This window comes from Lepidochelys olivacea (genome assembly GCF_965140295.1).
Source record: "Lepidochelys olivacea isolate rLepOli2 genome assembly, chromosome: 3".
Taxonomy (NCBI): Eukaryota; Metazoa; Chordata; order Testudines; family Cheloniidae; genus Lepidochelys; species Lepidochelys olivacea.
In genome coordinates this window covers 42532081-42555945 of record NC_140413.1, presented here as the reverse complement: position 1 = coordinate 42555945, position 23865 = coordinate 42532081, and the positions used below count along the sequence as shown (strand labels likewise).

Here is a 23865-nt window from a genome sequence, read left to right as displayed (position 1 = left end):
ATGAGCTGGTGCCTGTCCATAAAATAAGAGTACAACAGTTATAAGTGTACTCTAAAAATATAGTTCCTAGTAGTTGTATCCTGTATGAGCTATGGAACAAATTAATAACACATTAAAGGAAATGCTTACTTATGCAACACATGATTTATATTTGAAACTCATTACTGTAAGATATTGAGGATGAAATCATTAGAAAGATTTTAAAAACAGTGAACATTTGTGTAAATAATAGGAGCACAATTTACATTAGAATAAAAATATGTAAGGGATATTTCCTCTCATAACTGGTCTACTACTACTGGTCTACTACAATCCATTACAATCTACATACCACACAGACTAAGCTGACAGCTTGTGCCACATGCTCTCAAAGAAACTGCGGAACCACCTGATCAACATCCTCTACAGAAAACAGGGAAAGATTAAGAATAGCTCTCAAAACTGGATACTCTCATAAAAAAACAACCTTCCACACAAACTTCCTTGTGGCTGGACTTTACAAAAACTAGACAAGCCATTTACAACACACACTTTGCTTCTCTACAAAAGAAAAAGGACACTAAACTATCTAAACTACTACATGCCACAAGGGGCCACAACAGCGATTCCCTTAACCCACCCAGCAGTATAGTTAATCTATCCAACTATACTCTTAGTGGAAGAATCTGTCCTATCTCGGGGCCTCTCCTTCTGTCCCTCCACCCCCACGAACATGATACAGTTCTGTGGTGACCTGGTATCCTATTTTCGACATCTCCGACTCAAGGAATATTTTCAACACACCTCTGAACAACATACTACTCACAGAGACCTTCCTACCAAGACTACAAAAAGAAGGATTCTGGGTGGACTCCTCCTGAAGGTCGAAACAACAAACTGTACTTCTACAGAGAGTGCTTCCACCGACGTGCACGGGCTGAAATTGTGGAAAAGCAGCATCACTTGCCCCATAACCTCAGCCGTGCAGAACACAATGTCATCCACAGCCTCAGAAACAACTCTGACATCTCTGACATCATAATCAAGAAAGGCTGAAAAAGGAGGTGCTGTTGTCATCATGAATAGGTCGGAATATGAACAAGAGGCTGCTAGGCAGCTCTCCAGCACCACTTTCTACAAGCCATTACCCTCTGATCCCACTGAGGGGTACCAAAAAAAACTACACCATCTCCTCAAGAAACTCCCTGAAAAAGCACAGGAACAAATCCGCACAGACACACCCCTAGAACTCCAACCAGGGGTATTCTATCTGCTACCCAAGATCCATAAACCTGGAAATCTTGGATGCCCCATCATCTCAGGCATTGGCACCCTGACAGCAGGATTGTCTGGCTATGTAGACTCCCTTCTCAGGCCCTATGCTACCAGCACTCCCAGCTATCTTCAAGACACCACTGACTTCCTGAGGAAACTACAATCCATTGGTGATCTTCCTGAAAACACCATCCTGGCCACTATGGATGTAGAAGCCCTCGACACCAACATTCCACACAAAGATGGACTACAAGCCATCAGGAACAGTATCCCCGATAATGTCATGGCAAACCTGGTGGCTGAAGTTTGTGACTTTGTCCTCACCCATAACTATTTCACTTTTGGGGACAATGTATACCTTCAAACCAGCGGTACTGCTATGGGTACCCGCATGGCCCCACAGTATGCCAACATTTTTATGGCTGAGTTAGAACGCTTCCTCAGCTCTCATCCCCTAATGCCCCTACTCTACTTGTGCTACATTGATGACATCTTCATTATCTGGACCCATAGAAAAGAAGCCCTTGAGGAATTCCACCATGATTTCAACAATTTCCATCCCACCATCAACCTCAGCCTGGACCAGTCCACACAAGAGATCCACTTCCTGGACACTACCATGCTTCGACTCCCTCAGGGAACGGATGGCCAGGATCCCCTGGGGGACTAACTTGAAGGGGAAAGGAGTCCAGGAGAGCTGGCTGTATTTCAGGGAATCCCTGTTGAGGTTACAGGGACAAACCATCCCGATGAGTCGAAAGAATAGTAAATATGGCAGGCGACCAGCTTGGCTTAATGGTGAAATCCTAGCGGATCTCAAACATAAAAAAGAAGCTTGCAAGAAGTGGAAGGTTGGACATATGACCAGGGAAGAGTATAAAAATATTGCTCGGGCATGTAGGAATGATATCAGGAGGGCCAAATCGCACCTGGAGCTGCAGCTAGCTAGAGATGTCAAGAGTAACAAGAAGGGTTTCTTCAGGTATGTTGGCAACAAGAAGAAAGCCAAGGAAAGTGTGGGCCCCTTACTGAATGAGGGAGGCAACCTAGTGACAGAGGATGTGGAAAAAGCTAATGTACTCAATGCTTTTTTTGCCTCTGTTTTCACTAACAAGGTCAGCTCCCAGACTGCTGCGCTGGGCATCACAAAATGGGGAAGAGATGGCCAGCCCTCTGTGGAGATAGAGGTGGTTAGGGACTATTTAGAAAAGCTGAACGTGCACAAGTCCATGGGGCCGGATGAGTTGCATCCGAGAGTGCTGAAGGAATTGGCGGCTGTGATTGCAGAGCCATTGGCCATTATCTTTGAAAACTCGTGGCGAACCGGGGAAGTCCCGGATGCCTGGATAAAGGCTAATGTAGTGCCAATCTTTAAAAAAGGGAAGAAGGAGGATCCTGGGAACTACAGGCCAGTCAGCCTCACCTCAGTCCCTGGAAAAATCATGGAGCAGGTCCTCAAAGAATCAATCCTGAAGCACTTGCATGAGAGGAAAGTGATCAGGAACAGCCAGCATGGATTCACCAAGGGAAGGTCATCTAACCTGACTAATCTAATCGCCTTTTATGATGAGATTACTGGTTCTGTGGATGAAGGGAAAGCAGTGGATGTATTGTTTCTTGACTTTAGCAAAGCTTTTGACACGGTCTCCCACAGTATTCTTGTCAGCAAGTTAAGGAAGTATGGGCTGGATGAATGCACTACAAGGTGGGTAGAAAGCTGGCTAGATTGTCGGGCTCAACGGGTAGTGATCAATGGCTCCATGTCTAGTTGGCAGCCGGTATCAAGTGGAGTGCCCCAAGGGTCGGTCGTGGGGCCGGTTTTGTTCAATATCTTCATAAATGATCTGGAGGATGGTGTGGATTGCACTCTCAGCAAATTTGCGGATGATACTAAACTGGGAGGAGTGGTAGATACGCTGGAGGGGAGGGATAGGATACAGAAGGACCTAGACAAATTGGAGGATTGGGCCAAAAGAAATCTGATGAGGTTCAACAAGGATAAGTGCAGGGTCCTGCACTTAGGACGGAAGAACCCAATGCACAGCTACAGACTAGGGACCGAATGGCTAGGCAGCAGTTCTGTGGAAAAGGACCTAGGGGTGACAGTGGACGAGAAGCTGGATATGAGTCAGCGGTGTGCCCTTGTTGCCAAGAAGGCCAATGGCATTTTGGGATGTATAAGTAGGGGCATAGCGAGCAGATCGAGGGATGTGATCGTTCCCCTCTATTCGACATTGGTGAGGCCTCATCTGGAGTACTGTGTCCAGTTTTGGGCCCCACACTTCAAGAAGGATGTGGATAAATTGGAGAGAGTCCAGCGAAGGGCAACAAAAATGATTAGGGGTCTGGAACACATGACTTATGAGGAGAGGCTGAGGGAGCTGGGATTGTTTAGCCTGCAGAAGAGAAGAATGAGGGGGGATTTGATAGCTGCTTTCAACTACCTGAAAGGGGGTTCCAAAGAGGATGGCTCTAGACTGTTCTCAATGGTAGCAGATGACAGAACGAGGAGTAACGGTCTCAAGTTGCAGTGGGGGAGGTTTAGATTGGATATTAGGAAAAACTTTTTCACTAAGAGGGTGGTGAAACACTGGAATGTGTTACCTAGGGAGGTGGTAGAATCTCCTTCCTTAGAGGTTTTTAAGGTCAGGCTTGACAAAGCCCTGGCTGGGATGATTTAACTGGGAATTGGTCCTGCTTCGAGCAGGGGATTGGACTAGATGACCTTCTGGGGTCCCTTCCAACCCTGATATTCTATGATTCTATGATTCTAATAAGCGATGGTCACATAAACAGCACCCTATACTGGAAACCTACAGACCGCTATGCCTACCTACATGCCTCCAGCTTTCATCCAGACCACACCACACGATCCATTATCTACAGCCAAGCTCTACGATGCAACCGCATTTGCTCCAACCCCTCAGACAGAGACAAACACCTACAAGATCTCTATCAACCATTCTTACAACTACAGTACCTATCTGCTGAAGTGAAGAAACAGATTGACAGAGCCAGAAGAGTACCCAGAAGTTACCTACTACAGGACAGGCCCAACAAAGAAAATAACAGAACGCCAGTAGCCGTCACCTTCAGCCCCCAACTAAAACCTCTCCAACGCATAATCAAGGATCTACAATCTATCATGAAGGACAACCCATCACTCTCACAGATCTTGGGAGACAGGCCAGTCCTTGCTTACAGACAGCCCTCCAACCTGAAGCAAATACTTACCGGCAACCACAAACCACACAACAGAACCACTAACCCAGGAACCTATCCTTGTAACAAAGCCCGTAGCCAACTGTGTCCACATATCTATTCAGGGGACACCATTATAGGGCCTAATCACATCAGCCACACTATCAGAGGCTCGTTCACCTGCACATCTACCAATGTGGTATGTGCCAGCAATGCCCCTCTGCCATGTACATTGGCCAAACTGGACAGACTCTACATAAAAGAATCAATGGACACAAATCAGACGTCAAGAATTATAACATTCAAAAACCAGTCGGCGAACACTTCAATCTCTTTGGTCACTCAGTTACAGACCTAAAAGTGGCAATTCTTCAACAAAAAAATTTCAAAAACAGACTCCAACGAGAGACTGCTGAATTGGAATTAATTTGCAAACTGGATACAATTAACTTTAGGCTTGAATAAAGACTGGGAGTGGATGGGTCATTACACAAAGTAAAACTATTCCCGCTCCCCCCACACACACACTGTTCCTCAGATGTTCTTGTCAACTGCTGGAAATGGCCCACCTTGATTATCACTACAAAAGGTTTTTTCCCCCCGCTCTCTTGCTTGTAATAGCTCACCTTACCTGATCACTCTCATTACAGTGTGTATGGTAACACCCATTGTTTCATGTTCTCTGTGTATATAAATCTCCCCACTGTATTTTCCACTGCATGAATCCAATGAAGTGAGCTGTAGCTCACGAAAGCTTATGCTCAAATAAATTTGTTAGTCTCTAAGGTGCCACAAGTACACCTTTTCTTTTTGTGGTCTACTACTGGGCTTCTTGATACTGTCTGATCTTAGACACAAGGTACTAGATCTAAATGGATCACTGATCTGATCCCATATGGCATTCCAGTTTATTATAGAGCACTTCTGAACTTTATTTAACTATTTTTCCTTATGATCTATCTATCTATCTATCTATCTATCTATCTATCTATCTATCTATCTTTATGGAGAGAGAGAGAGAGAGAGAGAGAGATGGATCCTGGCCTCTGGTTCCTTCCCCTTTGTGCTACTTCTAACAGAATTTGCAGGAATTCCCCAAGTAGCATAAAGAGCAGAGCAAAAAGCCCCTGTATATCTTACTGGCTCAATTCAGACTTTGCTCTCTGAATTAAAGCACTTTATGAATAAATATTCTACATATTCATTTCTTTAATATTTATTAGCCACGGGTAGTGTGTTTCATGCTATACAAATCAGAGCAAGTCACAACCCATGTCCCAAAGGACTTAGAATGTAGGGCAGCATCTTGAAACATGCATAACTTTGACTGGATGAATAGTTTCATTGACCATAAGATTTACAATTAGATACAATGCACTGCAGTGCAATTCTAAACTATTGTTTTTAACAGTGACATCCTGAATGAACATGGCAACACATTTCGTCAATGGAACTGGGCACTTAGTTAAGTTAAGCACATGCATAAAAAAGTTAAGCACATGCATAAGTCTCTGCAGGATAGAATTCCTTATGAGAGGACACAAACCAAATTAATTAATAACAACTATTATTATTATTATTATTTTATTTTATTTTTAGTAATAATAAATAATTACTTACATTCAGAAAATCTATTTGAAATAATATTTCAGCTGAATAGATCCAAAACTTTCAAGTAGATAAAATCAAAGTTTGATATTTTAAGGTAACTACACATATTTTTTTAGGGATTTTTTATATTACTAAGGTTAGTTCTGGGTTCTGACTCCTCCCTTAAATCACCATTATTTAAAATCCTGCTATTCAAGAGGTGTGTGTTTCTGAAGTGTTAAATAAAATCTGAGTTGATTGGAGTACAGGTTTCTGGCCCTACAGAATTCTGAATAATAGAAGAGAAAGAGCGACTTTGTTTTAAATGATCTAGTTGAAAAGATCTCAGATCTGTCTAAAGTATGCTCTATATCTAAGTATGCTCATGTATACTTATATGTATTTTATTGTGCAGTAGTTAAAATATAGATACTGGACATTTTCTGATTTTTTTCAACATTTTTTGTAAAGAAATAGAAAAGTCTCCACAAATGTATCTTCTATTTTCTTCAATTTATATTTTAGCATTACATAAATAGAAAAGATGACTACATTGCAAATTAATAAATAAGTGGTTAAAATGCAAGTAATACCATAGAACTGCACATTTCAATTAGATGTTAGTCTGTTTGTTTTATTTTAACAGCAATCACATGTGGACATCCTGGGAACCCAGCCCATGGAGTAACTAATGGAAGCGAGTTCAATTTGAATGATGTTGTAAACTTTACCTGCGGCACTGGGTATTTACTTCAAGGTGCCTCTCGAGCACAGTGCCGGAGCAATGGACAGTGGAGCAGCCTTTTACCTACCTGCCGAGGTAAGAAATATTTCCATTCAGCATTTCCTGTCTAAGGACGTACTCCAAATGGGATCCTTTCCACTGAATTCATAAGACTTTGGATCAAGTTCTAAACCTGAACTTTTAGGGCTTGAGACTCCTCTGCACCTGAGCTCTGCTTTGGCACACTGAAGAAGGGAGGCGGTCAAGGAAGCAATGGTGGCTTCCTGATTCTCAGGCATCCAGCCGACTTGTCATTAAGGCTCCATTATGCCACTGATCTAAGGTCCTAAATGGAGAGAATTCTCCTGAGGCAATATGACTGCTTATAGCAATATAAAGTGTGCTCAGCAATGTGTAAGTGGTGCAAAGTGAACTTGGTGGACCAGAGAATCTAGCCCTAAATTTTGTATTCAAGGTAATAAACCATCGTAAACAACCTAGATGATTTTAGGTGCGCTACTCTAATGTTTTTTGTAAGGAAAAGAGTGCATTACTCTTATTAAAGTTAATAGGTCTACAGATAAATCTTCATGCATCAAAATGAAAATATACTATATTATTTCCCTAAGACTTATCCATGCTCTAGTAGTATTTGAAAGGCTCCTCCAACTCGGGGGCTGTCCCAAGACTGTGGAATGAATTTTCAGGTGATCTAAGAATCATTGCAAACCTCACCACCTTCTGCTCTAAATGCAAGATACATTTCTTTGACCTTGCCTGTGTGTGTGTGTGTGTGTGTTAGAGAAGACAAGGTCAAAGACATGTGCTTTGCACTTAGAGCAGAAGGTGCTGAGATTTGTTATGATCCTTAGTTCCTAGGAGAATTCATTCCGCAGTCTTGGGACGGCCCCCAAGAAAGCTCTCTCTCCCACACAGATGAAATTGGCCCTTATTGTAGAGAGGTCCAATGAGCCAGAGGAGCAAAGTTGTTGACTACTGTCTTCTTCCTGGAGTTTTAGTCAATCATTTAGATATCCGGAACCCAGGCCACGGAGCACCCTTGAGATAAGTACTGAGACCATTATTCAAAATTCTGTGGAAAGCCAGCGTAGAGAGTAGGGAATACATTTGACGTGCTCATGGTATCTTGTGTTGATAAGGAGATGTGCTGCCATGTTCTGTACCAGCTGGAATTTTCCAAGTGCTGAAGGCTTCATACCCAGGTAAATCTCGTCCTGCTGAGAAATAACATAGGCAAGAATAATTAAATAATAGTAAGTGACAGCAAATTACACTCGAATGCAGACAGCATGAGCGTTTCTTTGACTATTCCTTTGAAAGTTTTTGGTTCTCTCCCCATTGGTGTGAATCTAAGGGCAAAGTTCTGAAGGTGAGGGGGGTCTTTTTCCATCCTCTGTCTCCATCAGCATTAGCAATGATAGAAGCCTCCAATCCGGAGTCTAGATGGGCCAGTTGCTGAATGGTAGGTCAACACTAAAGTAGATAAATTAGTTACCGATGCCAGCTAGTATGTTTTACCTGAATATTTTTGGACGGAGAAAAAGTAATTGTTGTGGTTATTTAAGCATGAACTAAATGTGAATGCTGTTTGTTCCTTCCCAGAAATCCACGTCTTTATAGTGTTGAAACTCACGGCACACACTGATTTCTTTTTACCTTGTGTCTGAGCAGAAAAGTTTGGGGGAGACTAAAAAGGGGAATACAAGTCTGTGGTAAAGTCAAGTGCAGTTATTGCTGGTTTTATTATCTCCACCTGTAGGTATATTGAAATCATATATTTATTACAATGATGTTGCTAAGAATGATAATTAACTGTGGTGATTAGACCATCATATTATTCCAGAGCTGGCAGAAGCAATTTCAAGCTCAGTGTGTGAGGAATTAGACTCTTAGCTTTCTATAGAGGGGTAGCAATTCCCCCAGTCACTACTCTCAAAATATATCGAAGTGAGTTAACTGCACGACAACCTAATTATTGGGACTGAGCAATAGCAATTAGCAAAGAGATTCCTATTTAGGATCAAATGGTTTTTACTTTCTTATGTATTGCAATGAATCATTAAATTGTAATTAACACACTAAGAAATATTTTCCCACTTCTCACACTGAGAGAAAGAAGGACCTTCTAAATAATATTTTATTTGTCAAATAGCAATTTTAAGAAAGATTTTATGCATATAATAAGTGCAATGCTAGTTTATATGGCTTGATTGCTACCAGTATAGACTCTATGGTTTTCAGTTATTCCGCCCCTTGCAATTTCCATAAGCTGAATTGCTCAGATTAAAAAAAAATAAACAAACAGGCAAACACATTGAAGTTAAATTCAAGAAAATGACATTAATAAGAAATGGACTTTGAGGATAAGAAAGCATAGAAATCAAATACATAAGTCAGAAAATTCCAAATGTTAGGTTGATCTGACATTATCTCAGTCATGGTTCATGTCTATTGCTCTTTTCCTTTTTAAATGTGTTACATGACTGGAGCTGAATCCACATGGGGGTAGCTATATTAGTTTAGTTTATATGGTTTGAAATCTTGCACAAGGGTATCCATAAGCGTTGGTAATTATGGTAATTATGGCCACAACTCCTGCCAACATCTACCCTCTTTGGGATCCCAATTTGATAAAGCATCCCATTCATTCCGAGGGTGCAAGTGCTGCATTTCTGTCTGGACTTTATGCTGACTTTATGTGAAAGAGTGAGCTTTCATTGTTCTCACTCGACTTCATACCTGTATCAAAAACAGCCAATGGACCAAAGAGTATCCTGAAGTTTTTTTTTTTTTCTATGTACCATCCAAATATATGTAGGGAACTCCATGGGGCTGGGAGTATGCTCAGTGGACTGGAATGTTCAGAGATTTGAGCAGCCAGCTGCTAAACTCTTATGAGTTTTTTGATTTTTTGGAGGCTTATAATTTGGCCAAGTCAGGATGAATTTTCACAGGGAGAGCAAAAGGCATCTCCCTTAATCCAGAGCTACTGCCCTGCCAAATTTAATGTCTACGTTCCAAAGCATGACAATACTAAAAGAGTTGGATTTTTTTCAACTGTGGCAAACATACTTGTGTTCCCTAACTTAATTTTGGAAATGGCAGAACTATTTATGCTGAAATTGTCGCATAATAATATCAATTAGCCTGATAGAGCATGCATAGAATTACAGCCAAAACAGCTAAAATGTTACAGAGTTATAAACAATTAAAATAGTTGCATATACTGGAAAGTGTTAAGAAAACATAACTACTGGAGTTGCTGCTACCTTCGCCTACAGAAAAACATACCCAGTATTTACTTAATGAAAAAATAAGCTTTGAGGCCACGACATAAGAAAGAATCATGACTGAGGATAACTCTTAAGTAAGTGTTTAAATCTCATTGAAATCAATGGGACTTAAGAATTTGCTTAAAGTTGAAAACCTATATAAGTGCTGTGCAGAATAAAAATAGATTAAAGCATGAATTTAAGTGTTTTTGTAAAAGAGGGGTCTTACTATTTTTAATGTATTTTTTTTTGCACTGGTGTGTCAGCTCAGCTGAGAGAGTTAATTAGATTTTATTACTTCTTGTCCATCATCAGCAGTATCATTGACTACATATATTTCATTAAAGGCACTGATATTGCACAGATGCCGCAGACTTTGCCTGCAGAATCATTTCTAAAGGTGGTGATGTTTAAGAAGAAAGTAACCAAGCTTGATTTTCAGAGCCTAGGCTGAGTTTTCTTGGCAAACTGAACATATTAGATACAGAAACCGAAACACAGTCAACATAGCAACATGTTGCCATTTAAAAAATCTCTTTACAGAATAGACCATGCTTTGAAAAGAGTTTAATGAAATGTTGTTGGCCATTTCTGTTGGTCTAAAGAATCCTTTGATTTTAGTTAGATGTGTTCCCTAAAATGTAATAACCACTATTTTGTCATGAGTCATGCATCAGAAGGTACTTCGCTTGAACAGGAAGGAAATATTTGATGCAGATTTGGTTTAAGATTATTGTTGTATTGATTTTGGGTGTAATGCTGCTAAAGTAGCTTAAAACCATGAATTCTGTTCCAGATATCTGCTGTATAAAGCTATGATCTATTTGTTGGGGCTGTAAAAGACAGCATTTCAATTACATTGTATTTTGTAATAATAAAATCAGGAAAACTTTTGACTTGAGAACTGGTATTATTTCATAATTGTACTCTGCTTCTTTATTATTTTAGTTTTCTATAAGTAATATTTGATATTGTGGTAATATATTAGTATTCATAGATCTGCTCCCCAATTATTAAAACTACATCCTGAGAAATATTCTGAAGTTATTATTTAGAAATTTATAATTTAGAGGGATCAAACCTAACTTTTTAAGTCAGAATCGTTGAGAGTGGGAATTAAGTACTTTCAATGCTTCTGTAACTCAAAACTATGCTCTGATGAACATAAGTGGTGTATCTATTTGTTTCTATATACAACAGAACTGATTATCTCCTGCAGAGTCATTATTTCATAATCTAGAATAAGGAGCTTTCTGGCATCCTCCTGGGAATCATTTTTACTGCAATATTACTATTTCCTTTTATTTCTTGTAGTGTTTGTTCTTCCAAGGGGAATAATTTTTTATTCATTGAAGCGTATTTATTTTTCTACTGTGTTTATCTCATTGGTATGTATTATGCATTTTCATTTGGAAAACAGTTTTATTCATTGTACAACAATAACTAGGGCCCCAATCCTGCAAACACTAACATACATGCTTAGCTTCTCACATGTGGGTTGTCCTGTTGAAGCCAATGAGATCACTTATTTTAATTTAAATACAAGTTTTGTAGCCTTAACATCTATGTCTCTATGAATTTGCAAGGAAAGAAATGAAACACCAAAACATGTTGTATGCTGCTCTTTGCATCAAGTATATGGAACCACAATGACCACAGAGCATTTGACACCTGCTAAAAGGAGCAGCAAGAGAGACATACAGCATGTCTGAGCCCCACTGCTTTGTATAACCCTGCTGTGCTCCAGCAAGACTCCTGTCTGTGTGTGTTTATACTGGTAAAAATACACCTGTATAATTATAGCAATATAACTGAGTACACTAGACAGCACCTTTGCTCTTAGTTACATCAGTGCCACCTCCCCAGCTTCACTGGGTGATTATGGGTGTAACTGAGAGCAGTATTTGGTCCAATAAGGCTATGAGTTTTACCTCTGTATGTGCTTCTTTTTGGTGAGTTTTCTATCTGACCTTATGATTATTTTAGCATAATTATTGTAGTAATTTGATTTGTTTATTTTTTTTAATAATTTGGATTGAGGGGTCCAATCTTAGGTGAAAACAGTTTCAAGTTCTTTTGGGCAGAAATCATGAAATAAAATACCTGCCTGGATTATGCCACTTATGGAGGGAAAAAGAAGAGAGAAAGGTAGACTAAAAGATCTCATTTTTCACAATTTGTTACTGAATCTCCTCCATTATACCATATAAAATACAAAAAACCCAAAATGACCTCTTTTAGCACAAGTAGTGGAACCATATATTTTGTGTTTTGAATGGACCCCTGTAATTGTCACTTTACACACTGCGCCTAAATATACTTGGAACAAAATCATGCCAAAGAATTATGTTCATTTTTTTAAAAAAATCTGCATTTTTAATTTTTATTTTGTTGGAATTTCCAGAGATTGTTTCACATTTTATTCAAAATATTTTCAACCAAAATTTGTACAAATTAAATTGAAAATATTTTTACTAGAGTACTTGTATAAATCCATTCCATCTAGATTCCATACTATATAAAACACCTTTCATCCAGTTACATTGATTCAGAATTTATTCAGAGGGAACAATGCCTCCAACTGAACACCTCTTCATATAACACATACCTTTGCCCTACAAGTCTCCTATTTGAGTAATGGAGAAGACCATTAGCTACAGTAAAATATTAATTTTTTAGTGAAATTGTGAATAGGGAAGACAAACCTTCCAGTCTCTAGAGTATCCTAGTACAAAAAGATTCATGATGCTAGCAGACCTGTACCCTTTAATTCAACAGAGATTTTACATAAACCATTCTTCCAGATCTCAGTCTAGTTCACTTGCATCAGTAATGAACTTTTGGCTTCACTCACTGTAATTGTGCATGCCATTTGCTATTGTAGAATGAAAGTTATTTTATTTCAATTTGCAACAGGATTATTCATCATGCTCAGTAAACATTTGTAAATACAGCTAGACAATTCAGAGTATTTCTGTTGCAATGATACTAAAAAGTTCCTAGCAGCCTTTTCACTAAAGGAAGAACCCATTTACTTAACAAACAAAAATCATACTGTGTAACTCCTGTTTTAGCCCATTATGTCTAGAATCTGTTCACATAAAAGCAACTAATTACTTGACATTTTATATCCAAATATGACCTGAGGACTACTAGGCTGTTTCTACATTAGTCTTTCCTAACATTGGTACCACCAGCTCTACTGGTGGTAAAAATGGTGAGAGCACTGGTATAGGCAGGGGTTTCTGGTAGCTGTCAGTGTTTTAAACATAATAGGTGAAATCCTGTCCCCATTGAACTGAATAGGAATTTTGCTATTGATGTCAGTGGGACCCACATTTCATCCTGTGTCTTCTAACTTTCTTAGATAGCATGTACACGGTGTGATGTTTAAAACATCTGTGTCTTTCTAGACTAATGCTTCTACCATTGCTGTCATGGGAGGAGCCAAAGTGATGGTAGTGTGGGTGTGAAATTTTGGAAAAAAATCTTGTTATAGTCAATTGCAGTTCTTGTTATATTGAGTTATTATTTCATGTGCCTAAATAAATATTTATCCTGAAGTCCTTATTTGGTTGTTTGTCACCTCAATAGCATGTGGTCTAAAAAGCCCTTTGAATAGTCTTAGGTGGTGTGAGTTAGTGGCTGAAACCTCGAGCTAGAAGTACCTTAGGTACCAATGTGATGGACATGCTTTTTTTTAAAAGAAAAACAAATGTCCAACATGCATTTATTCACAGTAAGCAGTTACTTATAATGCCTGTAAAAATATCTCCTGACTGGAGTGAAATTCACTCATAACAGCCCGATGGTCATCTCACATACATTTGTATAATAGATACAATTTTGTTTTATACAATATGCACTGGAGAAAGAGCAGAATTAATAACTTAGAGTAGAATATAAACAAAAGCTTAAATCACATTGTTTCTGTGGACATCTACAAATTCTTTGGTAGCTGGCAGACTTGCTCCTAACTGTGTCATACTTTGAGAGCATATTGTCCTCCTTCCTTTCATACAGGACTGAGAAAACAGGTTTAAAAAAGGATGCTACAGACTAAGGCCTTATAATTGGGAAAAGTTTTATCAGTTATATTGATCTAATTATATGGGTACAGTTATACCGGTATGAAAACACATACTCATAGACTTTAAGGCCAGAAGGGACCATCATGACCAACTAGTGTAATCTCTTGCACATTTCAGATCACAGAACCTCGCCCACCCATTCCAGTAATAGACCCATAACCTGTGACTGAGTTACTGAATTCCTCCTTCATGATTTGAAGACTTAATGTTGCAGAGAATCCACTATTTACTCTGTCTGGGTTAGACCTGGAAGTGACTTATGCTGCAGATGAAGGCTGAAAACAACCAGGGTCTCTGCAAATCTGACCTGGGGAAAAATTCCTTTCCCAGGAAGGAATACAGTGGTCAATTTGACCTTTAGATTTGGGCAAGACCCACCAGCCAGACACATGGGAAAGAATTCTCTGTTGCAACCATTTAGTGTCCCATCACCAGCCATTGGGGATATTTTCTATTGGCAGTCACAGATCAGCTACATGCCATTGTAGGCAATTATATAACACCATTCCCTCTCGATAAACATATTAAGTTCAGCCAGTTAGGTTTTTTGCCCCCACTGCTCCCATTGGAAGTTTGTTCCAGAACTTCACTCCTCTGATGGTTAGAAACCTGTGTCTAATTTCGAGCCTAAACTTACTGATGGCCAGTTTATATCCATTTGTTCTTGTGTCAACATTGGCACGTAATTTAAATAACTCCTCTCTCTCCCTAATGTATTTCTAGAGAGCAATCCTATGTCCCCTCAGCCTTTGTTTGGTTAGGCTAAACAAGCAAAGCTCTTTGAGTCTTCTCTCATGAGATAGGTTTTCCATTCCTCTGATCATCCTAGCAGCCCTCCTCTGCACCTGTTCCAGTTTGAGTTCATTTCTTAAATGTGGGACACAAGAATTGCACACAGTAATCCAGTTGAGGTCTTATCAGTGCTTTGTATGATGGTACTAGCACTTCCCTGTCTCTACTGGAAATATATCACCTGATGGCTCCTAGTATTGCATTAGCTTTTTTCACAGCTGCATCATATTGGTGGCTTATTGTCATCCTTTGATCATCCAGGTCTTTCTTTTTCTCTGTTGCTTCCAACTGACATGTCCCCAGCTTATACCAAAAAATTCTTGTTGTTAGTCCCTAAGTGCATGACCTTCCCCTCTGCACTATTAAATGTCATCCCATTTATACTATTCTAGTTTTCAAGGTTGTCCAGATCTACTCATATGATATTCCGGTCATCATCTGTGTTGGCAATACCTCCCAACTTTGTGTCATCCAGAAATTTTATTAGCATACTCCCACTTTTTGTACCAAGGTCATTAAGAAAATGTTAAATAAGATTGGTCCCAAGACCAATTCCGGAAGAACACCACTAGTAACCTCCATCCAGCCTTACAGTTCACTTTTCAGTTCTTTCAATTCTCTTGGTTAGAATTCAAAAATGTACCATGATACACCTCATAGAAACATTTTCACATGCATCCCTGTCACCTGCTAGCCCCACCACAAATTTCTTTTAATATGGTGGAAATTTCCATTGACATGACACTATTCAGGAAACACTACATTTTGTTAATAATTCAAGTGAATATTTGGCAGAGCTCTAACAATAATATAGACCACAGTATTGTGAATTTTTAAAAACAAAAAAAATAGCTTTAGGCGCTGATCCTTCAAAAATATATACACATGCTTGTATTCACATAAGTATTCCCATTTACTTTAGTGGGGTTGTTCATGTGAGTGAGTACAGTCGAGAATGTGTGTAAGACCTTCTCTATATGGGGCTATTTTACAACAGTATAGCTACAGCTAAGTTACTGAGGTAATTTAAGCTACATATTTGTAAGTCACATTTTACATCTATGCAGTGTGTCTACATTAGAGGTTTGCACTAGTATAACTACATCAGTGTAATTACAATAGTGCAGATTTACTCAGTTTAGATAGACAAGCACTAAGTGCAGGACCAGGACCTTAGATCTTAACTAATAGATCTTAACTAATATATAATGGGTATTGGACAAACATTATTGCCTTATTAAATAGATGAGTAATTTGTATCATTCACCAGTCTCAGATTTTTGTTCAATTGAAGTCAGTCATGTTTCAAGAATAAAATTAGTTCCCTGTGGTTTTCATTTGAAAGAAGGGGAAAAAATATAAAATCAGTTTTTCATTAATACTAAAGGAAAAACTCACATCTATTTAAGACATAGATAAAACCAGGTAATGTGTTAACCTTTCCTTGTTTGTTTCAGTTCATTTGGCATTTACCATTTTGTGACTTTACAATGAACTCTGCCAACATACCTTACTCTGGCATCATTATATAGTGTTTTCTTAGGCAGTGTCTCAATATTTTCATGCTAGTAAAGCTCAGACTAGGGTTCTACCATCTGGTTGGTGCGGTCTTTGATTGTTTCCCCCGTTGTTGATTCCAATGGGGTGTCTTCTTTAAAGTTGGAACCAAGGTTTTCTGGATCCCGTCATGCATGTTTCTGATGTTGCCTGCATCAGCTGCTACATGGATGCTTTCACATAAGTGCAGCCAATAGTCACTGGCGCATCATCGAGAAGTTTCTTGTACCTTGGTTCTTGCCACTCTCAGTGCTTGTAAGGTTTTTTCATTTGGGTCTCTCTTGTAGTTGGTTTGGGCTGTGCATTTGGCCCTGATAACTGGTGTCAACACACTGGAATATGCATCAAACCAGTCATTAGTCTTGTTTTGCTTCTTCTCAAAGACTGACAGAGCTGCATCGTAGATTGTGTTCTTCAGTTGCTCCCAGTTCAGCGAGGTATTTGTGGCACAATTACTGGTGTCAAGGGCTTGTTGTAGTATGTTCTTGACTTTTCTTGGTTTGCTATGGCACTGAGGTCAATACAAGGACATCCTTTTACTTTCGATCTGTGTCTTGTCTTTGGTTTAAGTCTGACTTTCCTGCATATCAGAGAGTGGTCTGTGTCACAATCAGCACTCTGATAACTGTGAGTTATGAGGAGGATGTTAAGGTTGGCACACCTTGTGATAAGATCTAGGTGGTGCCAGTGGCCAGGTCTAGGATGTTTCCAAGACACTTTTTGTGTTGCGACTTTGTCTAGAAGAATGAGTTTGTTAAAACAAAATTCTAGCAGTCTCTGACCATTTCCATTCATCTTACCAGTTCCGTGTTGACACAGACAGTTGGTCCAGGCTTCATGATAAGCTCCCATCCTTGCATTAAAGTCCCTTAGCCGGAAAACATATTTGTGTTTCAGAATCTTGCTGATTGTGGTGTTCAACTGATTATAGAACTGGTTCTTGATGTCAGAAGACAAGGAGAGTGTTGGGGCATACACACTCACAAGATTGACTGGGCCTTCAGATGTGAACAACCGTAGTACCAAATTCTCTCTGATCCATTTGTAGGTGGCTTAAGCATCCCCAGAAGTGAGTTCTTGATGGCAAATCACACTCCATGCTCTTGTGTTTCTTCTGCTCTTTTCCCCTGCCAGAAAAATGTGTATTCTTTTTCTTTGAGAGATCCGCTGAGTGCTAGCCATGTTTCTTGGAGGGATGTGATAGCCACATTTTGTCATTAATCGCGGTAGTTTAACGAGCATCGTTGATCTAGTGAAAGTCCTCAGATAATCCAGTTGTCAACTCTACGCCAGTGGGTAAGAGCTTAGAACCAGTGACTGCTACCTACCGGGTTGTGTCAATGCTCGAGGCGAAGCTGGAGTATTTCTCCAGGGTGCAAGTTGGGGCAGATGATATGGAGGCCCTGAGTTGCCCATGCTTCAGGACCCCCTTCTCGGCATCACCAGTAAAATCCAGAGGAGAGAAAGAACAAGTACATCTAGTACCCAATCTGCTGCAGGAGTTTCCAGAAAGATACTAAAATATCGGTAGCAGGCATAGCCTGACCTGACTCATGAAAATATTGTTACGGACACAGCCATCTATGCCATCAAAAGCCTGCCTGTTATGACCCAACTCGACAATGAACTGACCGTCAAGGAGCTTTGCCTTGCCATAGATGGCCTCCCCAATGGAAAGGGCCCTGGAAAAGACCACATACCATCTGAGGTCATAAAATGAGGAAAATCTATTCTACTGCCCTTTCACTTGAAACAGAACTCAACATCTGCATTGGAAAAGCCACCACAGCAATGTCTAGACTGAACAACAGGGTATGGCAAAACAACAAACACACAAAGATCTGTGTGTATCTTGCATGTGTTATCAGCACACTTTTGTATGGGAGCAAGACTCTTCTACTCTCATCAGGAAAAGAGGCTCAACAGCTTTTGTATGCATTGCTTTCGTCAAATCTTTGGAATCTCATGGAGGGACAGAGTAACCAACACTGAAGTGCTCAAATGGGCCAGCATACCCAGCATGCAAACGCTCCTCAAACAGAGATGCCTCCACTGGCTTGGGCATATGTGCCAAATGAATGATAGGGCTCATCCCAAAGGACATCCTCTAGGGTGAATTGGCATCTGGAAAAAGACCCAAAGGACACCCAAAATTGCATTTCAAGGATGTTTGCAAGCGAGACCTCAAAGAAATGGACACGGAGGTGGACAAATGGGAAGATCACACTCAAGACTGCAGCCTTTGGAAACAAGAGCTTAACAGATGTCTCCGGAGATATGAGAGGAAGCAGTCCATCTTAGCAGAGGAGAAAGGAGCTTGCAGAAGGCAGAGCCCAAAGGGTCAAAACATCACCTTTAAATGTAACAGATGTGGCAGAGATTGTCTTTCTCGAGTGGGTCTCTTCAGCCACGTTCGCAGTTGCCATAAAATCAACTGAGTAAATTATTTACCTTTCAGGGGTGCACATTCATGGTCTCTCGAGACTAAAGGATGCCTACTACTACTAAGGCAGTGTCTCCTAGAATTTGCTTTGCACTCAGAGAGTGAAATCTCTGCCTTGATTCATCACGAGTGACAACTCAAATGTGTGTTTAAAATCAGAATTCTGTTGGTGATTGATAACATTGCAGTGTTTTTCAAACAAAACATGTTTTTTTTAAAATGCAGATATCATTTTTTTTAAGTTTAACCATATATTCCTGTCTAGGAAAAATAAAAAAAAAAAAGAACAGGAAATGAAATACTAGGAATGATGTACTTTTTAATGAGCTTTCAACTTTTTAACAGAAAACTGCCTAAAGAACTCTGACGCAATCTTTTCACTTCTTTGTCCTAATGGGTTTGCATCTACTCAGAGTGAGGTTCCAGAATCTTCAGGGCAGACTAAACCATTATTCTGCCTTTCTCAACAAGCTAAATTGAGAGTGCCAGAACTCATTTCCCATGTAATCTTTGACAGCTGTCATTGTGAGAAAGCAATCTCTTTCTACTCTCTTGCCTTGATTTACAACTGGGTCCAGGGTGAAGGGCAATCAGGAAATCTTCTGGTTTAGTTCTATGTGCCAACCAGCTCAAATTCTTTCCTAAAGCATCCCTTACTGCAGTCCTTGTTAGTCACATTAAAGTCATATATATCTTTTTGAAAACATAGGTTAATTTAAATGACACTGAAGGGTAAGTTTTACAATACTTTCCATTGTACAGGATATCCTTTTTTGCATAAACTTTTAATAAGAATTCATGCATGATGCAGCAATTTTGTTGCACAGACCACATGCATAAATTATATATTCAGCAAGTATCCTGCATTTTACACATCACTGAGTTGGCTAGACAGATGCTGCTGATATAAGAATGAAAACACTATATCACACAGACAAAGCGATTCTTTGGGAATTTAATATATTCTTTGAATATGCCATGTTTCCAGTCTTCCCAGAGAATTAAGTGTTTCTATTCTCCCTACTCTGTTTCAGAGATAATTCAGTTAAAATTGCTTTTGAATAGCTGTAGGGCAACATATCATCTTGAAACAATAGTATTTCTGCTTAATTTCCTATTATTGGCTTGGCAGGAGATAGCTTGGCAGGAATAGCTGTTAACCCAAAGCTCAAACTTCAGAAAATGTATTTTATTTTATTTTTGCCATCTGAATTGTGTTGAAAATGAAATAGAAAGCATGTAGTTATGACAAATGGTTACTGCAGCAATGGATCCAGTACAAGAGTTGAACAAACTGTTAGTCATGGAAGAGTTTTGAGACAAAATTTGCCTTTGTCAGCTCACAAATCTTTCAAGAAATTGGAGCAGTTTTCAAAATGTTTCAATATTTTTTCTCATTCTTTGGTTGATTATGGATAATGGTGAAACCCCTTTCAGTAAAGAGAAGGAGAGCGATAGACAGGGTAAACAATTCTTCTGGAGGTTAGAGTATTAGGAGTAAGATGGGCAATCATGTTACCTGGATTATAAACCTGACACTGTGCTGACACTGATTTACTGTGCTATTGTGTGAAATTATTCTTCTAATTACCTTGAACCTAAATTCTCCAATCTGTAAAATGCTGATAGAAATATTAATCTACTCCATAACTGTAAAGTGATATATTTCTGCAAAATAAGATCAGGATGTTTATCTGCAACTGATTCACCATTGCAACCTTTCACCAATACATAGTATATTCTTTTTACAACATGCATACTGGTATATAATGAGGTTCCTATTGTTAGCACACACATAAGGGATAACCTATCCTACAATAGGATAAAAATGAGGGAGTTAACAGGCTTGCTCACAGAGTTAAAGTACATACATAAGTGTTCTCAGGATTGGAACGCAAGATAATCCTATTGGATCAACAAGGGGAATCTTTTCTGTTTCACTTCAGCCAGTGAGATTGATGAAAACACATGTACCACAAACAGCACTTTTTCTTAGAAGTGCTGCTTCTTCAAATGTTCATAGCTGTGATCGAACTAAATTAGGGCTCAATCCTGCAGATACTTCAGCATTCAAATAATTTCACCCATGAGTAGTCTATGTTATGAGTTTTACTAGTTAAATGAGACTCCTCATGGCAGCAAAGGTAGTCATGTACTGAAATTATTCCAAGATCAGGTCCTTATTTTCCATACCAAATAAAAGTTTAGCAAAGTGTAAAATTCTGCTTGAAATGTTTTTATAAAGCAGTGACTATTACTATTATTGTTATTTTATTTATTTATAATTTATATTGTAGTAGCACCTAGCTGCCAGCTAGGTCGGAGCTGTATTGGGCTTGGTACTGTACAAACATAGAAAATGACAATCCTTGGTCCAAGAAGATGACTCTTCCAAAATATGTACATATATAATAGTTGATATTTAAAACATACAATAAAAATAAATCTTCATTTGTGTTATGGGAAAAATAAACATTAATCTGCACACACCTGTTTTTAGCAACAAAAGAGCACCATAAATTCTACAGATCCTCTTTTATAAAGGTTCACATAATCATAACCAGAAAAGTAACACATTTTATGTTTGGTTTCAATCTGATTTTCGCAGGAGTTGTCAAGAATATTTTACTTTAACTTGGGTGCAGTTTGCAAAATATTGGCTATAAAGGTCGCTATGCTAGTTTCCTAACTTTATTATGTTTTATTCAAAATCTTGTTTTGAGGGGTTCTTAACAACTAAATGTTAAGTCAGCTTGGGGACAGAGGATGTTCTGATGTATTTATTTATTTACTTACCTATTTTGTTTATTTATAAATTACTGCTATAGGCAAGTCTGCAATTGATAATTTCATCAAAATAGCACTGCTTTTGGTAATTAGTCTACGTTTTTGGTCAAACTTAATAATGTGCCAAATGTTTTATTTTGTGACCTTAAGGGAGGAAAAAATCATCAAAATGTAATATTTTTGTTTTCTTTTTCATTGTATGTGCTTTGTAATGACGTTTGTATTGTGTGTTGGGCATGCAGTACAGAGATTTTTCCTACTTTATTACCACCTTGGTAAATCATTGTGAATTATTGCCCTGGTGCCCCAGCACAATGGGGCAGCTTTGTACCACTCCATCAGTGGAAAGCTGCTCTATAACCCAGTAGAGTCCCGCCATTCGGGGAGTCCCAGAAGACAGAGTCCTTGGGTAGTACTGAAACAGCATTACACAAAGTAAAACTATTTCCCCATTTTTATTTTTCCCCCTACTTTTACTCACACCTTCTTGTCAACTGTTGGAAATGGGCCATCCTGACTATCACTACAAAAGGTACAGGAGTACTTGTGGCACCTTAAAGACTAACAAATTTATTAGAGCATAAGCTTTCGTGGGCTACAGCCCACTTCATCGGATGCATAGAATGGAACGTATAGTAAGAAGACATATATATATACAGAGAACATGAAAAGGTGGAGTAAGAGGCTAATTAATTAAGATGAGCTATTATCAGCAGGAGAAAAAAAACTTTTGTAGTGATAATCAAGATGGCCCATTTAGACAGTTGACAAGAAGGTGTGAGGATACTTAACATGGGGAAATAGATTCAATATGTGTAATGACCCAGCCACTCCCAGTCTCTATTCAAACCCAACTTAATGGTATCTAGTTTGCATATTAATTCATGTTCAGCAGTTTCTCGTTGGAGTCTGTTTTTGAAGCTTTTCTGTTGCAAAATTGCCACCCTTAAATCCCTTACTGAGTGGCCAGAGAGGTTGAAGTGTTCTCCTACCAGTTTTTGAATGTTATGATTCCTGATGTCAGATTTTTGTCCATTTATTCTTTTGCCTAGAGACTGTCAAGTTTGGCCAATGTACATGGCAGAGGGGCATTGCAGGCACATGATGGCATATATCACATTGATACATTTGCAGGTGAATGAGCCCCTGATGGCGTGACTAATGTGATTAGGTCCTATGAGGGTGTCACTTGAATAAATATGTGGACAGAGTTGGCATCAGGCTTTGTTGTAAGGATAGGTTCCTGGGTTAGTGTTTTTGTTGTGTGCTGTGTTTCTCCTGCTGATAATAGTTCACCTTAATTGATTACTCTTGTTATAGAATATCAGGGTTGGAAGGGACCTCAGGAGGTCATCTAGTCCAACCCCCTGCTCAAAGTAGGACCAATCCCCAAATAAATTATCCCAGTCAGGGCTTTGTCAAGCCTGACCTTAAAAACCTCAAAGAAAGGAGGTTCCACCACCTCCCTAGGTAACCCATTCCAGTGCTTTACCACCCTACTAGTGAAGAAGGTTTTCCTAATATCCAACCTAAACCTCCCCCACTGCAACTTGAGACCATTACTCCTTGTTCTGTCATTTGGTACCACTGTGAACAGTCTAGATCCATCCTCTTTGGAACCCCCTTTCAGGAGGTAGAAAACAGCTATCAAATCCCCCCTCATTCTTCTCTTCCACAGATTAAACAATCCCAGTTCCCTCAGCCTCTCCTCATAAGTCATGTGTTCTAGTTCCCTAATCATTTTTGTTGCCCTCTGCTGGATGCTTTCCAATTTTTTTACATCCTTCTTGTAGTGTGGGGCCCCAAACTGGACACAGTACTCCAGATGAGGCCTCACCAATGTCGAATAGAGGGGAATGATCACGTCCCTCGATCTGCTGGCCATGCCCCTACTTATACAGCCCAAAATGTCATTGGCCTTCTTGGCAACAAGAACACACTGTTGTCTCATATCCAGCTTTTCGTCCACTGTAACCCCTAGGTCCTTTTCTGCAGAACTACTGCCTAGCCATTCGGTCCCTAGTCTGTAGCGGTGCATGGGATTCTTCCGTCCTAAGTGCAGGACTCTGCACTTGTCCATGTTGAACCTCATCATATTTCTTTTGGCCCAATCCTCCAATTTGTCTAGGTCCC

The 23865-nt window shown here is 39.3% G+C and overlaps 1 protein-coding gene across 1 annotated transcript in view; it reads left to right on the top strand.

The window, feature by feature from the left end:
* Positions 1–23865, top strand: part of CSMD1 (CUB and Sushi multiple domains 1) — a 2028540-nt gene that overhangs the window by 1925510 nt on the left and 79165 nt on the right. Inside the window, exon 54 of the mRNA XM_084623138.1 lies at positions 6692–6865. Coding sequence (XP_084479264.1) covers positions 6692–6865 — 174 coding nt within the window. The remainder of the gene's footprint in view (positions 1–6691; positions 6866–23865) is intronic.